At 46.5% G+C, this 18,960-nt stretch overlaps 1 protein-coding gene across 3 annotated transcripts in view; it reads left to right on the forward strand.

Moving 5' to 3' along the window:
- NHS (NHS actin remodeling regulator) overlaps positions 1 to 18,960 on the forward strand; it is a 241,985-nt gene that overhangs the window by 189,750 nt on the left and 33,275 nt on the right. The window contains exon 1 of one of the 3 annotated variants that reach the window (XM_068683825.1): positions 4,572 to 4,816. The exons of the other annotated variants lie outside the window; for them this stretch is intronic. Within the exon in view, the coding sequence (XP_068539926.1) occupies positions 4,729 to 4,816 (88 nt within the window). The 5' untranslated portion in view covers positions 4,572 to 4,728. Of the gene's footprint in view, positions 1 to 4,571; positions 4,817 to 18,960 lie in introns of those variants that run through there. 3 annotated transcript variants of the gene reach the window in all.

Raw genomic sequence — 18,960 nt, forward strand, 5'->3', positions numbered from 1 at the left:
AAGGTCTGATGGCCAATGCTGCAGGGTGGGTGCCTGGCTGGTGTCAAGGCACAGCTCCTGGAAGGAGGCTGCAGGGCAAGAGGAAGGGTGGGCAGCATGAGGGACAGCCTTGAAAAATGATTTTTTATGACGTTTGAGGAAAATACATGCTATTTTACGCAGCCTTTTAAGGAGCCACATTTCTAAAACAACAGACTTCTCTCTGCTGTGCGGTTATGGAGTATTTTATTAAATGTATGCTGTGGAATACATTAAATGGGGGGTCTTTAAAAGACATCTAGATGTAGAGCTTAGTGATATGGGTTAGTGGAGGACTGGTTAGTGCTAGGTCAGGCGTTGGACTCGGTGATCTTGGAGGTCTCTGCCAACCCAGACAATTCTGTGATTCTGTGATTCTGTGAACAGGGAACCACAATGTTTCGGATGATCAACGTGATGCTTTCTGGTTTCATCATAGTATTCAGTGAGGGTGAGAAGAGGGCTCTGTGTCCACGTCAGGAGGAACTGGGAGGTGCAAAACAGGCCCTCCCATGACCTGCTCCCTAATTCCCTCATGTGGCTGCAGTGGGTGGCTGTTGGTGCAGAGCAGTGCCCTTGGTCAGGGTTGAGACGGGGACAGGCCAGCGACACAACCATCAGGCACACGAGTAAACGAAGCAGGAAATAGCTCTGCGAGGGCTATGCCCCTAAGGGTAGTAAAAGCTTTAAAAAAAGGAATGTTAAAATCAACATCAGTCTCCACAAGGAGCCTGGTGTGAAGACTTTGAGACTGAAGTTAAGTGTGTGTCTGTCACTGAAGCCACCGCCTTCTGAGGAAATGAAATCCAGCAGTAGTGAATTAAATGCAGCAAAGGTGACATGATGGGCATGTCCAAGTTGTGACAGGTTTGGGTTGGACATGAGGATGAATTTCTTCATGGAAAGGGTGATCAGGCATTGGGATGGACTGCCCAGGAAAGTGGTGGAGTCCCCAACCCTGGGGGCATTTAAGAGACGTGTGGACATGACACTAAGGGACATGGTTTACTGATGGGACTTGGTAGTATTAGGTGATGGTTGGACTTGATGACATTGCTGAGGACAGCCAGCTCTGCTGAGCGGGGAGCAGCAGGCTGGAGCAGCCTGTTTTTGGAGCACCACACAGTCAAGTGGGTCAGAAAGGAAATCAGGCAATGAAAAAATGGCATTGTAATTTCTTCTCAGAGGAATGCCACACTATTCTGCCTCTTCATCTTGTCTCAGGTCAGCAGGACTGGTACCGGGTCTTATTTTCTTCCTTCTTTCTTTGAGAAGGTTAAATAGAGGGGTGGGAAGAATATTCATACTGCTTCTGCTTGAAAGCTAACTTTTATGTAGTCCAAGTCAGCTTTGAAATTTAAACCTCCCTGAGATAATGAAACAGGAGAGGCTGAGGTCCTATTTAGGCTGATATTATTTGGCTGAGGGCAGCCTTTACTCAAGAGTAATTTGGAAAAGTGACAGACAGCCGTGACCTTGATTCACTTTGTAACAGTTTGGATTAAAATGAAAGAGTATTGAGATCTGGATGTTTTAGAAAATTGCAGGGACGTCATTAAAGAAGAGGACTTTCAGTTCTTCCTTTCGGTGTGTTCTGTAATGTTAAAAATAGCGGGGGATTCAGCTGTGTGACATTCATCTGCTAATTTCCTCAGGTCTGCTACCAAACTTGATTGCATTTAAAGAGTGGTCAAAGACAAAAAGTGGTGCAGGACTCTCGGCTCGTCTCTGAATGATTCTTAAAATGGGAAACACCCATTTAAACGACATAATACATTTGCTAAACTGTGCTCGTGGGAGGCATAGTACTAGATTAAAGAGGCTATTGGAAATCCTGAATGAGGTGCATTTGCTAAGGCAAGTGGAGAATTCATACAACATGGAGCATATTCTACCCCATTTACTTTGGAGAAACCCCAAGGTACACTGAAATGCACGCATTAAGGCAATGCTGCTGTTTGGTGCTCATTTATTTGGGCACCGATCTTCAACTCGGTCACCCAAATACTTGAAAAGATCTGCATTTGCCAAGTGAAACTGTTCATTAATATCAATGTAATAGGAGAGGAAATGATGGGAGAGGTGGGCAAGCTCCAGTTTCTTCTGGCTGGAAGATTTTTTTCTTCTTTGATTGGGAGTTTTAGGAGCCCTCGCTTATTTATGTTGGGTTCCTTCCACCCCCAGTCCTGCACTTTGCTTGCCTGGTCCTTCTTAGGAGAACGGTTTTGTTTGCTTTCCTGCAAAAACGTCTCACAGTTGGGAGCGAGCATGGATCTGGTTGGGTTCGAGAGCCATTGTAACCAGCTGGCAGCTTGCTAACACTCCTGGCTACAGGTTAAACCAATGCCATCACTCAGAAGAACCAAAGTGAAGTGAGAAGGGAGTGTTTAGCGGTTTCTTCGAGGAAAAAAAAAAAAAGCATATATATGCATTTGAACTCTAGAGTGCTGGTAGGCCTGTGAGAAGCAGATCTTGGAAAAGAAAACAAACACTAAACAAATAATTTCAGTAACCAAGGAAAACCGAGAAGTAAAGACTGCCTGTGGACTTGTCCATTTGTCCTTTATTCTCTGATTTGTCTTCTCAGAAGAGCCGTGGGACCCCCTTCCCTCTCCCAGGGCAAGGGACCACCACAGGGCCAGCTGGTTGTTTCCCTGTGGAAAGTGCAATAGCTGAATTGTACCTGGCTGTCCTCAGTGAGGATGGCATTAATTTGGTTTTCTCCTTTTTATTTTTTTTTTCAACTTGAAATTTGTAGGGACTTAATTATATAGAAAGTAATCAAATTATCCTGGCAATTCTGTGGGCAGGGAACTCAAAAATTGAGGGTTTGGGACGTGGGGGACAGACAGCGGGTTTGCCTTTTTCCTTAATAAGCTGAACTAACCACTTCCTTCATTTAGAATGGAAATGCAGAGATGTTTCTGGTGAATGGACATTTTCTGCTTTTTTCTCTTTTGATCCAGTATATGATGTATAATCGATGTTACTCCAGAGATGTTATTGATGCTACTATGTGTAAATAGCATCCCCCTTTGCTAATGAATCTGATATACCTATCACAGCAGTAAGAAAACTGAGGTTTGATTAATGAGTGGTGGCAGAGGCCTCGCTCTTCTGTGTTCATCTGAAGGTTCGTACCGGAGGAGCTTCAAAGCTGGCCCCACATCCCTGTGCACCACAGGCATCCTTCCTAAGTCTGGGGCTTTTCCCTGCCTGTGCCAGAGGCAGGCTGACCCAGCTGCCATTTGGGGAAGGGACCCACAGGGCAGTGTACTCACTAAAAGATGGAGAGGGAGATTTCCTCCTGTGGAAATCCTGTCCCAGGGCCACCACACCTGGTCTTTCCTGAGTGTGTAACGTCCTTCTGTGCTGGGTGACAGAAGGTGTCAGTCAGGTTTTCAGCCGTGGCTTGGTGTTTGATACAAACGTCTTAGCCAGTCTGCAGGCAAAACACATTGCTGAGGGAGATAAGGGGAGGGAATTGTGAATAAACCCCATGGCAGTCCTTTAAATGACCTCCTTGGACTTCCCACTGCCTCCCTGTCTCCGGCACAGGTTTTCTTTGGGACCTGGCTCACCATCATTTTCCTAATTCAGATTGCTGCCAGGGATTTCACTGCTGAAAGACTCCTGCAGTGCCTCCCAAGTCAGACATTCTGGCACGCAGGGCAGCAGCACCGCACGCCACGCGTGTTGCACACCTCTGCGCCTTTCGGGTGGGCTCGTGTGACTTCTGTAAAGCCTTCAGAGCTCTGCACCAAGCACTCACCTGTAACCAGCGAGGGTATAGTCGTATGCAGCCTGTCGTGTGCACACACGGCGTATGAAGGAGAGTGCTTGCAGATGCAGCGCTGTGCTGCTACCTGAGCAGCATTCGGTACCTCTGCAGCATTGCTGGTGCGGTAAGAGACCCGGAGATGCTTGCTGGTATAGTAAGAGACCTGGGGATGCAGGTATGCACCCGCACCTGTCTCAGTGGGTGCACAGCGGGCACCCCGAGGCGTATGCTGCTATAGGAAGGGAAAGTAGGGTGCTGGGGACCAGGCGTCCCAGGCAGCTGTGCTCGGGGCCCTGTTTTTCGGAGAGAAGTGGAGTTGTTGGCGTGTGATGATGTCACGCTCAGAGGGAGGGAAAAATAAATAAATAATTAAATAAAATTTAAAAAAAAAAAAAAAAGAGGAAGAAGGGAGAAGATTGCGGTCCTGACACCAGGAGGATGCAGCACACCGAAGAGGGGCACGGAAGGGATGCTCAGCACCTGGGGGGCTCCCGGGGGGGCTCCGAGCCCGTCCCGCTGGGTCCCCCGGGGGAGGCATCGAGGCTGGGGGGGGGGGGAGAGGGAGGTGGCAGCCTGGGTGATGTCATGGTTAACCCCTTCCTCCCAGGGCCCGCCGTGAAGTTGGAGGAAAAACCCGCAGTCCCGGCATGGCTCTCGGCCCCGAGCGGAGGGAGGCCACGGCGGTAATGCGATTTCTTTCCTTCCGCAGGGCTGCTCCCGAGGAGCCGCGTTTCGGGGCGAGCCGAGGGCATCGCACGTCGCCCTCCCCGCGTTGCGCTCCGAGGGGTCGACTCCGGCTTTTTCGCCTTGGGTTTGCCAAACACCTTGCCGGTTTGTTTGAAGTTTTGCCAGGGTAGTTTTGAGTTTTATTTTTATTTTTATTTTTTGTCCGTAGCGTGAATCGGTGTCGGTGCAGGAGAGAGTTTAGCATGCAGCATTTCTGCGACTCGCCGGGGAGGGAGATGCGGAGGTTGCCAAGCTGCCTGCACGGGCTGCGCTGGACTTTTAATATCACAGGTGGAGGGGTGGAGGGGGGCTCGGCTGGTGTTTGCGCCGGTAATGGATGCTATTTAATGCTGCTTGGAAGAGGCAAGCAGACTTCTGTTTAACTGTGTAGGTAGAAATGCATCCTGCCTTGGTGACAGCTTCTTCTCCTTTGATTGCCAGGTTTTTATTATGAGCGCTTTAATTCTAATGAAACTGGATGGAAAATGTCAACAGAAGATGTTCTGACTGTTAGAGGCAGCGGATGCGTATAGATTTCTTAGCGGTGTGCATTAACCACTCGTGTGCTGCACCCTCCATTGCACTTGCCCTGTTGCTGGCTTTGATAGAAATCGCTGGGCTGCCGGGCTGCCGGGCTGCTCCGTGGCCAGCCAGCAGCACACGGGCTTGTTCTGCTCACCAGCTCCTGCAATCAGCAGCAGCAGGCAAGCCGTTTTCAGATAAATAAGGTTTTTAAGACAGGTCCTTCAAAGGTGAAGCGGCTTTGCTGAAATGGCAGGCAGGGAAGAGCATCCCCAGTTCATATTTTCAAGTGTTCCTCTGCTGGTGCCGCTGGCACAGCTTGGGTTTGTGCTTGCTGTTGCTGCTGCATGGTAAGAAGGCAGAGGGTGTAATGCTGAGGGTCCAGCTGGCTGTGGAAGTTGTATAATATTCCCCTCTGAGCTCTCATTTGCTGGTAGTAAGATTTGCTTGTCTTCTCATCCAAGAGAACATGAGCAATATCTGAGGAGGCCAGACCTTAGTTTTGCTTAGGAGGAACTTGGGACATGTATGTGATAACCACGTACCTCCTGCTGTAGCCTATCAAGGCAATTGTGTATTTAGAGCTGGGAAATCTGGGCTTGAGAATGCATAGAAGAGAAATGGGAACATCATGATACCTACCAAATATGAAATGTTCCTTCAGGAGGTTCCTGATGATGATAAAGGCTTGGGAAATCTGTTACTGCCCTTGAGAAAGCTCTCAGTGAAGACCATCTGGGAGGAATAAGGCATTCTTTTACCAGCCATCATGAAGATGCTGGCAGCTTTCAGAAGGTCATTTTTAACTCCTCCCCCTGCAACATGCCATGGTGCAGAGGGAAAGTAAATCTGGTAACCTTTCTCTTCTGCCAGTCCTCCCAGCGTGAGCCTCGGTGTTGGAATATGCAACTCAGAGCCAAAAATGCCAGGCTTTCAAAATGGCATGTTCGTATCGGTCTGGTTTTCATCCAGATAGATGCTTGCTGGTTGCTGATAGGGCTTATGTGGGGGCTGTGTGCCTGGCAGGTGGAGGGACTGGATAACAGGCAGTACCGAAGTCGTCACCATGGCATATGGAGGCTTTCCGTCTCTCCACTGCTAGGCTGTATCTGCTGCTGTGGGTAGGCAACTTTATTTTCCTTGGATTTCAGTGTGGCACCCTTCACCAGCAGGAAAATAATGCATTTTGAAAAGGTGAGCAAAGAACTCTGCACCTGGAGTAAGCATCTCTTCATCCTCCTCCTTTGGAGGCTCACCTATTCCCCCTGCCCTGTGCCTGGAGTGCACCAGGACACTAGTTCTGGCTTGGTTGTGTCAGCTCGGTTCATCTGAGGATAGAAATTGGGAATTCATGTCACTAGAGATGGAATCCGCTACCCAAAGAAGAGGGGAGCTGCATGTGACTGCAGCTGCTGAGCCCGCTTCTGCAGCCTTCCCCCTTAGGAGCCAGCTGACTTTGCAGCAGGGAAGGTTAGGAAGACCTTTCCAAGTGCAAACAGAAATAAAGCACTGGGACAGGCAGCCTACAGAGCCTGTGGGATCTCATTCTTTAAGGCTTTTAAAGAACAAGAAAGAATAAAGTTGGGGTGGTCTAGAAATGCTTGCTCCAATTTAGAGCAGTGAAATTACACTCGGCTTTGCTCTTTGACCTTTTTAGGGCAGATTCAGACACACGAGTCAAAATTCTCTATAGGAAACATCTTCTGGGCCTGGGCGTGGGCACCTCACCTGTTCTTCATAGCACCTTAGCTGTGGTTCAGGGTTGAAAAACGGACTGGACTCCTCTTTCGTGGTTCCTTCCTGCCCTCCATTTGTGCTGCAGTACAACACAACCCCGCTGAGGTCCTGCCACCAAGGGATTGAGAATGGTTCAGTCTCCGAGCCCATTCAGCTGTAAAACTACTGATACTGTCAGAAAAAGCATCACTGCCACATGGGTGGACGTGGCTTTTAGGAAATGGGAGGCAGTGCACAAGAGTGCCTGCAAAGGTTGTAGCATCCTTCTGAACTTTGGTGAACTTTGGGTCTTACAGCTGGCAGCCGTGCTTGCTTAAACGAGACTCTGGTCAAAACCACTCTCGGTTTCTTCGGAGAGCATTGAGGCAGGGGAGCATGAAGGAAGAAAACTTCACTTGTGAGATGTAGTTGACCGCTGCCCACGAGGAAGCACTTTTTTCCTCCTGTAACTCTGACGCAGTATGACTTCCTATCTCCAAGATAATTCTTCTGAATGCATACATGATGAATTTTACTGACTGTGCCAGTTCTTCTCACCTTGTATTGTCTTCCCAGGAGAGGACAGCGTAAGCTGGGAGTGAGTTCAAGGTTACAGGTGTGTCAGGTACAGCTGTGTTTTATGGGGCATGCAATGGTGATTGAAGCTATAGAAGTAGATAACAAAATGGACTGAGGCTGGGTACCAAAGCCACCCCAGGAGGCGAGGAAGTCCGTTTCAAGGGGTGGGATCACATTGCCCTAGGAAGGGCTCCTTATCAGCACTGCAGAGAAAGTACAAGGAATTCACAGTCCTTGTGAGTATGTGTGGGGGAGGAGGAAGAAAAGAACCTCCCCGTTCCAAATTTAACAATGAGTTCAACTCTGTGCGTGTGACCAAGAAACACTGAGGTCAGGCGTCTAATTGCATTGATGCCATTGCCATCCAAGTAATTATCTTTTCCCCCCTGGCATTTCAATAGGGTAAAGATGAGGTGGATTTGGACTGCTGGAGTCTGCTAAGTCAGAAACTAGGTAACCTCGGTGGCTTGCCTACCAGGCTGTCTCTTCTCCTCTGGGCCCTGTTGGTAGAGCAGGCAGTGGCTATATTCCTCTGGGAGTTTTTTTTTTCTAGGCTACATGTTTGAGTTGGGAAAAATCCTTGTAATCGCCTCAGTTCTTGGAAGTAACAAGAGCAACTCCCCGCGCAGCAGCGTGTCTTTGGTAACAACGCTTGAAGTGACGGGGATTTCCAACTGCATCCGCGTGTTGTATGCAGAGGTTGGCTCTGCGTCTGCTGCAGATGGGAGTGGGATCGAGTACTACACATCACTGTAACAGCACACAGTGAAGATGGGTGATTCTGGTCGTCGTGATACATGCATGAATCTTAATATCTTCGGTCATTTTGGGGGATAAAAGATGCTGGTGCACCTACGTGGAGCAACAGCTGTTTCGTGCCCTGCAAAGTGTGCAGACATGAGGTGTTTAGCTGGGGGCAGCTTCTATACATAGGACTCCACCATCACTGCTGGAAAACAGCCCCCCTTTCCTTCAGCCTCCTAACAGCCACGCTCTTGATGCCAGATCTTATTGGAATGAATCAACCTCAGAGGCTGCTCTTGAGAGTGCTTTTAAAGGCTGTCAGTTAGGTTGGAGACGAACACGAGAACAATTTGCTGAAATCTGAAGCCATTTTGTGACCCTTGCATTTTGGGAACCCTCTGGATATAGCTGTAGAACGCTGTGCTGTTTTCTGCCAGCGCTTGAAGGAGGGGAAGAAGCAGTGGGAGAAAAGGCTAGTTCTGTACAATTTCCCCTTCTCTCAGGGAAGACCAGCATTTTCCTCCGGGTTTACACAACAGTGCTGCACATCGATCACCTTGTAATGATAATAGCAGACAATCTTCATAATAGCGATAATCTTCACATACAGCTGCAGATTTCTTTTTTTTCCCCCCATTTTTAGCACAAAGTTCATCTGATGGCATCAGGAGTCTGTTTTTTTCACGTCCCTGCCTGTCTCCCCCAGCATAACCTCACTGCTAGCTATCAGCACCAACTTTTGCTAAGAGGAAAGGTGATGCACCAATGTCAGAGTATGGAGATTCACGTTTACCCGTTGTACCTCAGCTCTTGTGTACCTGACAATGTTTTTTTATTATTTATTTTATTTATTTTTTATTTTTTTGCACTGCACAGGCAATCAAAATTTATCTTCCAAATTAAGACTGTAATTATATTTTGATAAAGATCTGGCAATTCAGTGAGAATGAAATTTTAAGGGTTGCCGGGATACAGATGACTCTGGGTTATGGGGAAGCGTTTGCATGTGGAATACTAATCAGCCAAGGTTGTTCGGCATCCTTATCTAGACTTTTCCAATAGTGCCTGATAACGCAGGCAATCAAGTGTTTGTTTCTTTGCTATTATTCTGGCAAAGCGATTAAAGATGCAGGCTGTCTTTTATGAATGAAAAGGTGTCGTGCTCGACATGGGCCGACACAGATATGTCCCTCTGCTCGACGTGCACACACAGTGGGTGAATGGAGTGCTGGCCATGCCCACACTCCTGAGCCAACCAAAATGAGCCTCGGCTTGCTTCTTCAAAGGAAGCTGGAGGATGTGTCAGGGATCAGCGTGGAAGAGGCACAAGCACCAGAGCTGGTGGGCTGGGCTGGATGGCTGCAAGGAGACCAGTACCATGGAGCAGGAGGAGGTGGACATACAGGTGCCAAAGGGAAGGGCACAGCTCATGTGCAGGTGCTTCTTGTGCCGGCCCCACAGCTCAGCCTCAGCGCTGCAGGCTGATCACGGAAGAGCTGCAGCACTTTCTGTCTTTAAGCCTCTGCATGTGACACTAATTAGTTATTATTGAAAGTTACTGCTATTCAATACTGCGGCCTGCTGACAAGGTATGGTGCGCTGTGTGCTGTGGCAGCACCTGCAGGCCTCAGTGGTCCATCCCCAGCGTTGCAGGCTCTCGGCAGCCCCGAGCACTGCCCCAGCTCAGCTCAGCCACTCCCAGCAGCAAGGTTGGCTGTGTGGTGCATGGCATCTCCTTGCTAGGCCTCTGTGCCATACTGCCTGCTTCAAAAACCAGCACGTGAAGGCAGGCTGGTAAGGGAAAGACACATTTTCCCTTGCACTTGGCCTACCACAGACATCCTCTCTCAGCACCACCATACCAAGTCCTTTTTTTTCCAATGTCTTTACTACAGAACAGAACAATTCTATGACTCTCCAGCTTTTTCAATTAACTGAGAAACAGTACATCATATAACAACAAAATAAGTGTTCTGGTGGGATGGCAGCTTCATCTGACATCCCACTTCTGTCCCAGTGGCAGGGGGAGCAGGTGTAATCCAGAAGCCTGGGGTTAATAAGCATTTTGGGAAGGCATGGTCTGTTTGAGGTGCTGCAGCTGTAATACAAGACAAAAAAAAGTGAACACCTTCAGTAATACATTGGAAGGGCTTTAAACCATGAGGTTTGCACTGCTCAAATAGCAGTCTCCTGAAATTCAACCTGTTCATGCACTGCTGTGCTTTCTTTCTCATCCTGTAATAATGCCTGGATATATGTCACCCTTCTCAGGCAACTCCAAAGCTGCAGGGCTGTGCCCAAACCTAAATCTTACCATTTGCTGTAAGCTTTGAGACAGGCCGGAGAAGAACGGTTTCTATCTCAATATCTGACTGACTGCTCTACTTTGCTGTCTTGGCAGCACTGGGTGCCTGTTTCATATGAGGCAAAATAAAAAAGAAGTAAATCTGTAAGTCATACATCACTACATAAATGTACCAAAAAGGGTTTAGCCAATTTGGATGCATTTCCCTATTCAGCAGCTGACTGATGTGTCAGTCTGTTTTACTGCAGCTCCATGCCCTGAGCTCACATCACTGTTTTCCCACAATGCAGATTTTACATTTCATTCAGTTTTTCTTCTGCTTGTTCTGCAGTGCCTCTTCGTCACACCTACATCTAGTTGGGAAAGCAAGTTGGGAAGGGAAAGGAAATGAGAGCAAAGGAAGCTAGGCTTTTACTGCAACCTTAGCAGAAGCAGTGGTGCATGCAGAAGCACAGCAGCTCTGCTTTATCAACTAATACATTTGGAGGGACATAACAAAAGCAGTAGAGGCTAGAGCACGGTAACAATTTTGTTCTTTATGGTCTCTTTTTCTACATCAGGAGGCCATGCGATACCCTCTCGGCTGAACAGTGAAGGAAGGAAATTGGTGTTTCCATGGCCGAGTCAGTTTGCAGGTCCCTGATGATTTCTGATGCCAGCATCACAGTGAAGTCTCATTAGGATTCTTGGAAACTTTTTTGGAGGCAGACAGAGCCCCCATCTTCTGGCAGCTGCTGCTTAAACAGAGGCACTGTGTAGTTGGGGATACTCCCAAGAGATGCAATAAGCTTTATTTATGCTATAAATTGTCTTCTGTGGGCTATCAGAGTAGGATTTGGTACACAAAATGTCCTTATGACCTCTGGAAAAGGCCTTCAGCTGGGCATGAAAAGTATTTACCAAGAAGGTCAAGTGGGGAAAGATCAAGGGGGGAAACTTCAGGCAACAAGACTGGGGAGTAAAAGCTATAGGGCAACAGCATCCCACACTTTTAAGTCCCTTTCATGTAGCCAGACCCTAAAAGGTTGCTTTTCCCTTACCAAGTCCGACTGAACGTATCTAAGTCCATTTTCTTCATTATCCATTTCTGCTTGTACAAAGGTATTGGACAAAGCTTTGAAAACTGTGTGATCTTTGACTGCTATAACTGTGCCAGCCAAAGCCCCTGCTAACATTTATCAGCATAACGTGTCTTTTTGATGAATATGGGGGCGTGAGGAAATAGGCTTACTGCTAAAACGCAGTTATGTCTGCGTAGCCGCAGCCACTTTGCCAGCGTAATGTATTGCAGAGAGGCAAAAGTAATTTTAACATACCAAAACCCAACGAACCTTCATAGTTTGAGAGTGGAAAATGACCCCAGATAACACAGCTGGAGTCGGTAAGAAGCTGAATTATTGCCAGAAGGGGGTGAGCTCGTGTGTGCAGTACGCCGCCTGGTGATCCCACACACATCTCCTGCACGCAGTCAGCTGCCCGGCTTGGAGATTTGAGGAAAGCAGAGTTCAGGTATAAAACCAGGAAAACTGGAAGACTGCTGGTATGAATTTCGGGATGAAACTTTTGTCATCAGGAGCTATGACAGTGAAACTAGCTGCTAGGAGGCACCAGGCTGCAGGGATCCTACACTCTTTGAGTGTCCACAAGTAAAAGGGCACTGAAGGCAAAGCAATATGAGCATCTTGTAGCCACCCCTTTAGCAAATATCCCTTAGTTATCATGGATGTGACCATAGATATCAATAGCAATAGAGCTGGGATTCTTAAAAGCTTAAAATTTACTCCTCTGTCCTGTAAAAGTATCTGCAAAATAAATTGTTTTCTGGGTCACAATGAGAACCCTCAAAGTTTAGATATTTCCTCTTGACAGACTGAAGGAAGGTAAGTCTAAACGTTTACAAAAAGTAGGAAGAGTTGTACTAAACGTTGGCAGGCTTCTCTGTCCCTTGGAAAGTGAAAAAGCATTGAAGTGTTTGTAAAATGTTACTGATGAGCAAATATTACAATGAGGAAAGGAGTCAGGATGCTAATAGAAGACAAAAAAAGAGAACCCAAATGAAAAACAATGAAATTAATCTCTCCCTAGCTGCCATTTTCATAGCTAAATAGTAGCTGTACCTTTTAGAAATGTTTTCTTCTGTGCTGTTGCATAGAATCCCGTTTTTTGGATAAAATGAAAGCAAGCTGAGAATGCCAATGCCTGAACCTCAGATGTAACTCTGTGTAATGGAGAGATCGCCAAGCAGTGACCTCACCCACACTAACTATGCTCAGAGTTACTGCATCCCACAGGAAATCGATACTTGCTAATATGAACAAACACGAAGATGGAATTATCAAACTGCCAAGTCAGGGAAACAATCCTGATTTTCCAGAACTAGCTGTGATTTTACGGGAGTAGTTAGAGGAACCTCGAGTGATACTAAACCTGGCAATTGTTCAGTGAATTCATGCATCTCCCTGTGCCGCGTGGGTTAGGGTTCTGGTAGAAATCAGCCAGGGAGCCAGGCTGGCTCTTGTCTCTTTACTGAGCATGGCAGGTTAATTCTGAATAATAAACCACCCAATATTTATCCAGGCCAGCATTTCGGAGCTGCTTGCAAATGGCAGAGGTTTGTTGTGCCGTGGCATCCTGTGGATCCAGAACCACAGGACGGGGAACACACACCACAGCTTTTCTGTCAAGGTTAAAAAGTAGGCAAGCCTACTTTTGTCTGAAAGAATATAGCACTATTTAAAAAAAAAAAAAAAAAAAAAAAAGGAGTTTTGGAATAGCACATGAAATGAGGGGCCTATTATTGTGTAAGTACTGTGTGTGTTAAGTGAAAAGAGTGATTTCTGCCCTTCAGAAAAAAACAGAGGCAAGGCTAGAAGGTCCCTGGGAGAAGAAGAAATGGCTGTGAAGGGCAGGAGGTGATTTGCCCAGGGCCAGAGCTGGGATCTGCCTGCATATCCACCTAGTGGACCAACCTGCATCTCCAAACCACAGCCACCACCATTTGAAAATACTGCCTGAAAGAACAGAAAATTCTTTCCTTTTTGCTGCATACCAATTCCTGTATTTTCTTCTTCTTCTCTCTCTCTCTCTCTTTTTTTTTTTTTTCTTCTCATTTTTAAGCTTAGAGGCACAGATAAGAACTTGTTTTCATATTCTCTCTAACACCCTAACAATACTTGAGATGATACATAGAAAATAAGCAGATGGCTGCAAACTGATTTGTATTTGTATATGAAATGTCTCTGACTTAACAAAAAATATACATATTATAAAAAAAAAAAAGTTGGCTGCGGTGGCTCCCCCCACTCTGTTGGCAGATGCTACGGGATTTGATGGGATGTGAAGCCTGATTGCCACCTCCCCCAGACAGCATCCTGCCGGATCAGGGCTGGGCTGTATCCGTGGGTGTCGTCTGCCTTTTGCTGTTCACTGCGTAGAGCATTTCAGCCTCTAGTGCAGTCTGGCACCTCTTCCAGCACTTCTTTTTTTAATGCCGCTTGGAAAACCCACACAAAAGGGAGAGCAACAAAGAGGAGAAGGCAGTAAAGAGAGAGGGAGCCAGCTAGGGCCAGACCTGATGTCCTTGTGTAGCCACAGTGTCCAGAGGCTGAGAGAGGACAGGGCAAGGACAGCAAAATCTGACCCCTGGTCCAGCTTATCGTCTCACATTTCTAAACACAGTTGTCCCCTTCTTCATAAAAATGTGTTTATTTGTTTAGTCTCTTGGACAGTGCTTCACATTTTGAGTGATCGCTTGAGGTGATCCTGGTCCCCTGCAAAGGCAGCATCTCTCTTCTTCGTGCCTGGCAGTGCTGGGGCACCTCGGCTGAGCACAGTCCATCTTCCTGTAATCCTCCCAGGGTGACCAGGGCAGGACAGGCTCCTCCAGAGGACTTCCCAGAGCTCTCTGTGGCTCATTCATACTCAAAATCAGAGGGGAGCCTATCTGCTAGCTGTAGAAGTACTCCAGGGAGGCGAATCTCCCATGGGAAGAGTTACTTTTGTTATTACCTTCCATCGTCTGCTTCTTTCTGCTTGGAAGTGTTGTCAGCTCTGCTCCCTGTGAACAAATCTACGTTTCCCAAGGGTGCTTTCTCCCGTGATTCACCATTCCACTCCGCACGTGATACATTAAGGTCAAACTCTTTTTTCTACTTGATGACCCCATCTTTTACTTACACTTCCTGCATGATCGTTTTAATGACAATGCTCTTTTTCCCCTCTCCTTTTTGCCTTTCCTTTTTCCTCTCTGGAAAGTATATCCTGGCTTAATTTCTTTTCCTGTGGCTTTTAAAGCGGATTATTTCCTGCCGTTTATTTTTATTTAATTTTCATCGCTGCTTGCAATTTAGAGTTTGAAAGCTTCCTGTCCGGTGTTGCAGGCCAATGTCACTCCTCAGCAGGATTCCTGATAGTTACCTCTGGATATTGGCACCTGGCATTTTTGCACTGGTTCTGGCTGGCTGCAAGGAAACATCCCCATTTCATCACACTTTCTGTTTTATGTTTCAGGGACAGCACTCAGTACACGGTCATAATAACACGTCTGACCACGCTTAAAGGGTGATCATTTTATATGCACGTTAAGCTAGCAACCCTTTGCCACCCTGGGTATTTGCTGTACTAAACCCAGTGTGTTGAAAGCTGCCTTGCACTGAGTCCAACACACACACAAGCACAGATGAGTTAAAAATGTGCGAGAATTTGCTGTTTGCTGTTATGTCCTGACTGAACGCTCTTGACAGGGAATGGTCCAGAGCCCTGCAGCATCTGACAAATGCCGGAGCTCTTCAGCAATTGTGGCTGCTCAAAAAAAAAACAGAAAACAGAAACACGTCAGAACTCAGTTAGTTCTTCTGCATAAATATGTGGCTTAACGATATAAATGTGAGTGCAAACAATAGGGTATGGTTTGGGCTCATAAAGCCGTATTAGCCATAACAATAAAGGGACAGTCTATGTTATAATCTTTATTAACACCTTATGACCCTTTACAAGAAGTAAATGTTTAAAAATTTATTTTAGCATGAATGTTTTCAAGCTGCATTTTCTGTGCTAGTTGCCATCGGCTGTGATGTCTCAATCCAAGCTAGGGGTTAGCTGGTTAACATGAGCTGTAGAGGCTCTGCAGCTGGCATGGTAACAGGTTTGCGTCCTCTGCAGAGTTATGCAAGGGGATGTGGCTAACAAACAGTGCTCACCAGTTGGTCAGGTGTGCAAGCTAGCATTTACCATTTGGTGCTCGTTTGCCATTTTAGGCATGCAAGGGCCTGAAATGCAGTGGGAAAACAGTTCAACGCCTCAGAAAAATGTTAGTACCTAAGGTGAGCAAGCTGAGAACATATTATTCAAACAATAATAACAGTGGGAAAATAGCTGGTCTTGACGTAAGCTATTCAGTTTGAAGTCTAGGTGCACAATGTCACTGACAAAAGGCTCCAAGACTTGTGTAGGATCTGGTGCCCCAGGGGCTAGTTCTGGGATATGTCCTTGCTGGTGCAGCACCCCCAGGTGCAATGGACAAGCTGTGGACCCATTTTTCCTGAAGTGTCTTTGGAGTATGGAACCAGGGGCTTGAGGAAGGGAAAATTGCTGTGCTCTCCCCATCTTACAAAGCTGACAAGATTCCATCTTGAATTTCTTTCTTTTTTTTTTTTTTTTTGGATAAAATCTATTTGATTGAGAAGGCATCAAAGGGGGGGAGAGGAAAATCTATATTTTCAGGCAGCTCTCCTTCCCTGTATGAAACAACAAAGACTGCATTTAGTCTTATTTCAACAACTGAAACTCTGCAAGTTGGCCAGCCGTGTTACTTCTTCCCAGCTGGCTGCTCAGAGTGGCTCCCTGAACCCTTCTGGCCCTGCTTCCTGTAATGTTTTACAGAACTGTCTTGTCAGAAGTGGGACTGAAGAAGGACGTTGCCAGACGGTGTTGAAATGAGACCTCCCCCTCGTCGCCCTGAGCTCCTTTGTGCTAGGTGCTCTGCACACCCAGTTCAAACTTGGCTGTAGAGAACTGTGCACTCAAATAAATCACTTGTGAGGTTGAGGCCAAAAGGAACATCTGAGAGGGGTGGTGATGAATGACTTAGGTATTTGCTGAGCTGGGGAAGTCTTTTGTTGGAAGGACGCATGAAGAGCTACCTGGTGAACTAGTTGGATCTTCAGCTTCACCCGTGTGCTAGGCCAGCCTTGGGCCGTCATCAGGGTGGCATGGGAATAACCCAGTGGTGTTGCACACATGATTGTTGCCACCTGAGCCAAGACACAAGCTGCTTTTCTTTTACGGGGAAGAAGCTTCAGTGGTGTGGCCATGACCCGAGGAGCAATTAGAGACCTGGGAGCTAGCCATGTATCTCTGTGCCTCTGCAGGAAGGCGGTGATGGGGCTGCAGAAGCTGCACAAATGTTTCCCCACGAGACAAAAAAGGAGTTGCCTTTGGCCCCTCTGAGATGATTGACTTTCTGTTTTTCCCTGGATGCCTGTGAGTAATTCAGAGGAGCATGTGTGGCAATAGTAGCCTAGTATTTACTAAATATAATTGGAAGAAACTGTTGCTACTTACCTCAACTCGCAGCTAAGCGGTACTCAGGGCATCTAGCCAAGCACAGTGAAAAAGACTGATGGGGAGGAAAAAGTGTGAAATCTGAGCCACCGTTTCTGCTCCTAACACATGGCTTGTTGTTCCTGACTTTTGGGGGCTTCATTTCTCAGCCTACGTGCAGTGCCAGTGGAAGGGAAGAGAGGCCTTGCTTGTTCTTTTCATGTGTGAACTCTTCAGTCTTGGTTTTTGCTTGGGAGCAGCTTCCGACCTTGGTTACTGGCTTCCCCCCTGCTACTTGCTGAAGACAAGGGGCTTAAATATGCCGATGAGGGAAGTGTCTCTCCTTCTCCTCCCTCCCAGGGAAACCTTCATTATGGGACTGTCCCTCCCACCTCCAACACACGCTCAGGTCTCCATCACCCAGAAACCACCCTGTTTTCTAACTCTTGATTTTTCTTAATCATAATCACCTTGCTAATGGCAATTATCATTATTCACAAATAATAAAGGCAGTTCATTTTTTCTGGAGGACAGATAACGAATGTTGTAAGTTCACATATGACAAATGAGATCTCAGGAGCCATTAAAAATAATAATGGGGGAAACACTCTTAGAAAAACATCCCCCATACTTTTACACGAGATACAAAACGTAACCCGTGTCTCTGGTTTGGTTTTGCTGTTCACATTTCATAGTGTTTTTCTTCTGTAGAGTGTATATCACCCTTCCAGACCAGTGATTTCATCTTTACCTGTGGGAAGCCACATTAGGGACTAATAAGATTAAGCAGTGGGGCTACCGGGCTTTATTTCTTACAGGTTATCATCTTGAACGAAGCACAGGTCAGTAGTAAACAAAAATGCTGTCACCTGCTCATGGCCATCTGATGCCCTGTGCAGAATAAGTCGATGCCCTCAATCTGCTGTCTATGAGACAGGCGTGTGTATCACTGCACCGTCGGTGCAGCTGCTGCTGAACGACACTCCTGAGAGCTGAATGGGGAAGGCACGGAGATTGATGGAGACTCACTCTTACAGCTTTGATGGAAGGCTGCAGATTATAAAGATTTCAAGGAAAATGGAAATATGTTTGCTGTACTTGGAATAAGTCATCTGAATCTTATCTTCCAACATGCCAAGCACAGTGTCTTCTTTGTTGAGTGTCATCTTCCTCCGTGCTTTTTCAAGGCTCCTGGGGTTTTACAGCAGCATAGGTTCTTCGTGTTGTGGATGATGATGTGGAAATACATGTAGGTGCTATGATGTTCAGGCCTCTGGTCTTGAAAAGAGAATCCTTGGCATGGATGCAAAAGGCCCACTGGCCTACTTTAAGTATAAATATTCAGAGAAATATGCAAAGGAATCGAATGTTTTGTGTAGGAGAATAGGCAAGACGCATTAAAACTACTGCAGAAACACTGAACTATGACAAAAGTGTGTATAGAATAGATAGAATAGTTCATGAAGAAATGGGCTGCTGGAGAACATGAGGATGTTTTTTTTTTTTTTTAACAAGATCTTGAAGGTAAACATTAACCAAGGCAGGTAGCATAGTAAATGAATTTTGTAAAGCTTTGTTCTTGAGTGCTGGCATATGAAATCAAGGTGACAGATCTGAGAGCAACATCAGAGTGAACAGCACGCTTCTGTGTTTTAAAAGGGAAAGCATGATGGTGACCTGTTGGGGCAACTAGGGCAAGCTTAATAGTGATTTGGGATGAGTCAGTACAGGAGAAAAATAGCAGAGCAGTGAGAGAGAATTGCAAAGGATGTATAGAAGTCTGCTTACTGAGTGCGTTGTAGAGACCATGCACCGCACTGCTGGAGACAAGAGGCTTTATCTTGCTGCGTGTCATCGAGAGTGGGAGTAATGTGAGGGGTCAACTTGTGAAGAAAGTTGTGTTGATGAGTGCTGAAAGCACGTCAGATTGAGAGAAGTGCTTTCAGCTAATTAAGAATGTGAGATTGAAGGGGGTCTTGAGACATTGATTTCAGTTACATGCCACGACATAAACACACGTATATATGTA

This window comes from Anas acuta, chromosome 1 (assembly GCF_963932015.1).
Source record: "Anas acuta chromosome 1, bAnaAcu1.1, whole genome shotgun sequence".
NCBI classification, from domain to species: domain Eukaryota; kingdom Metazoa; phylum Chordata; class Aves; order Anseriformes; family Anatidae; genus Anas; species Anas acuta.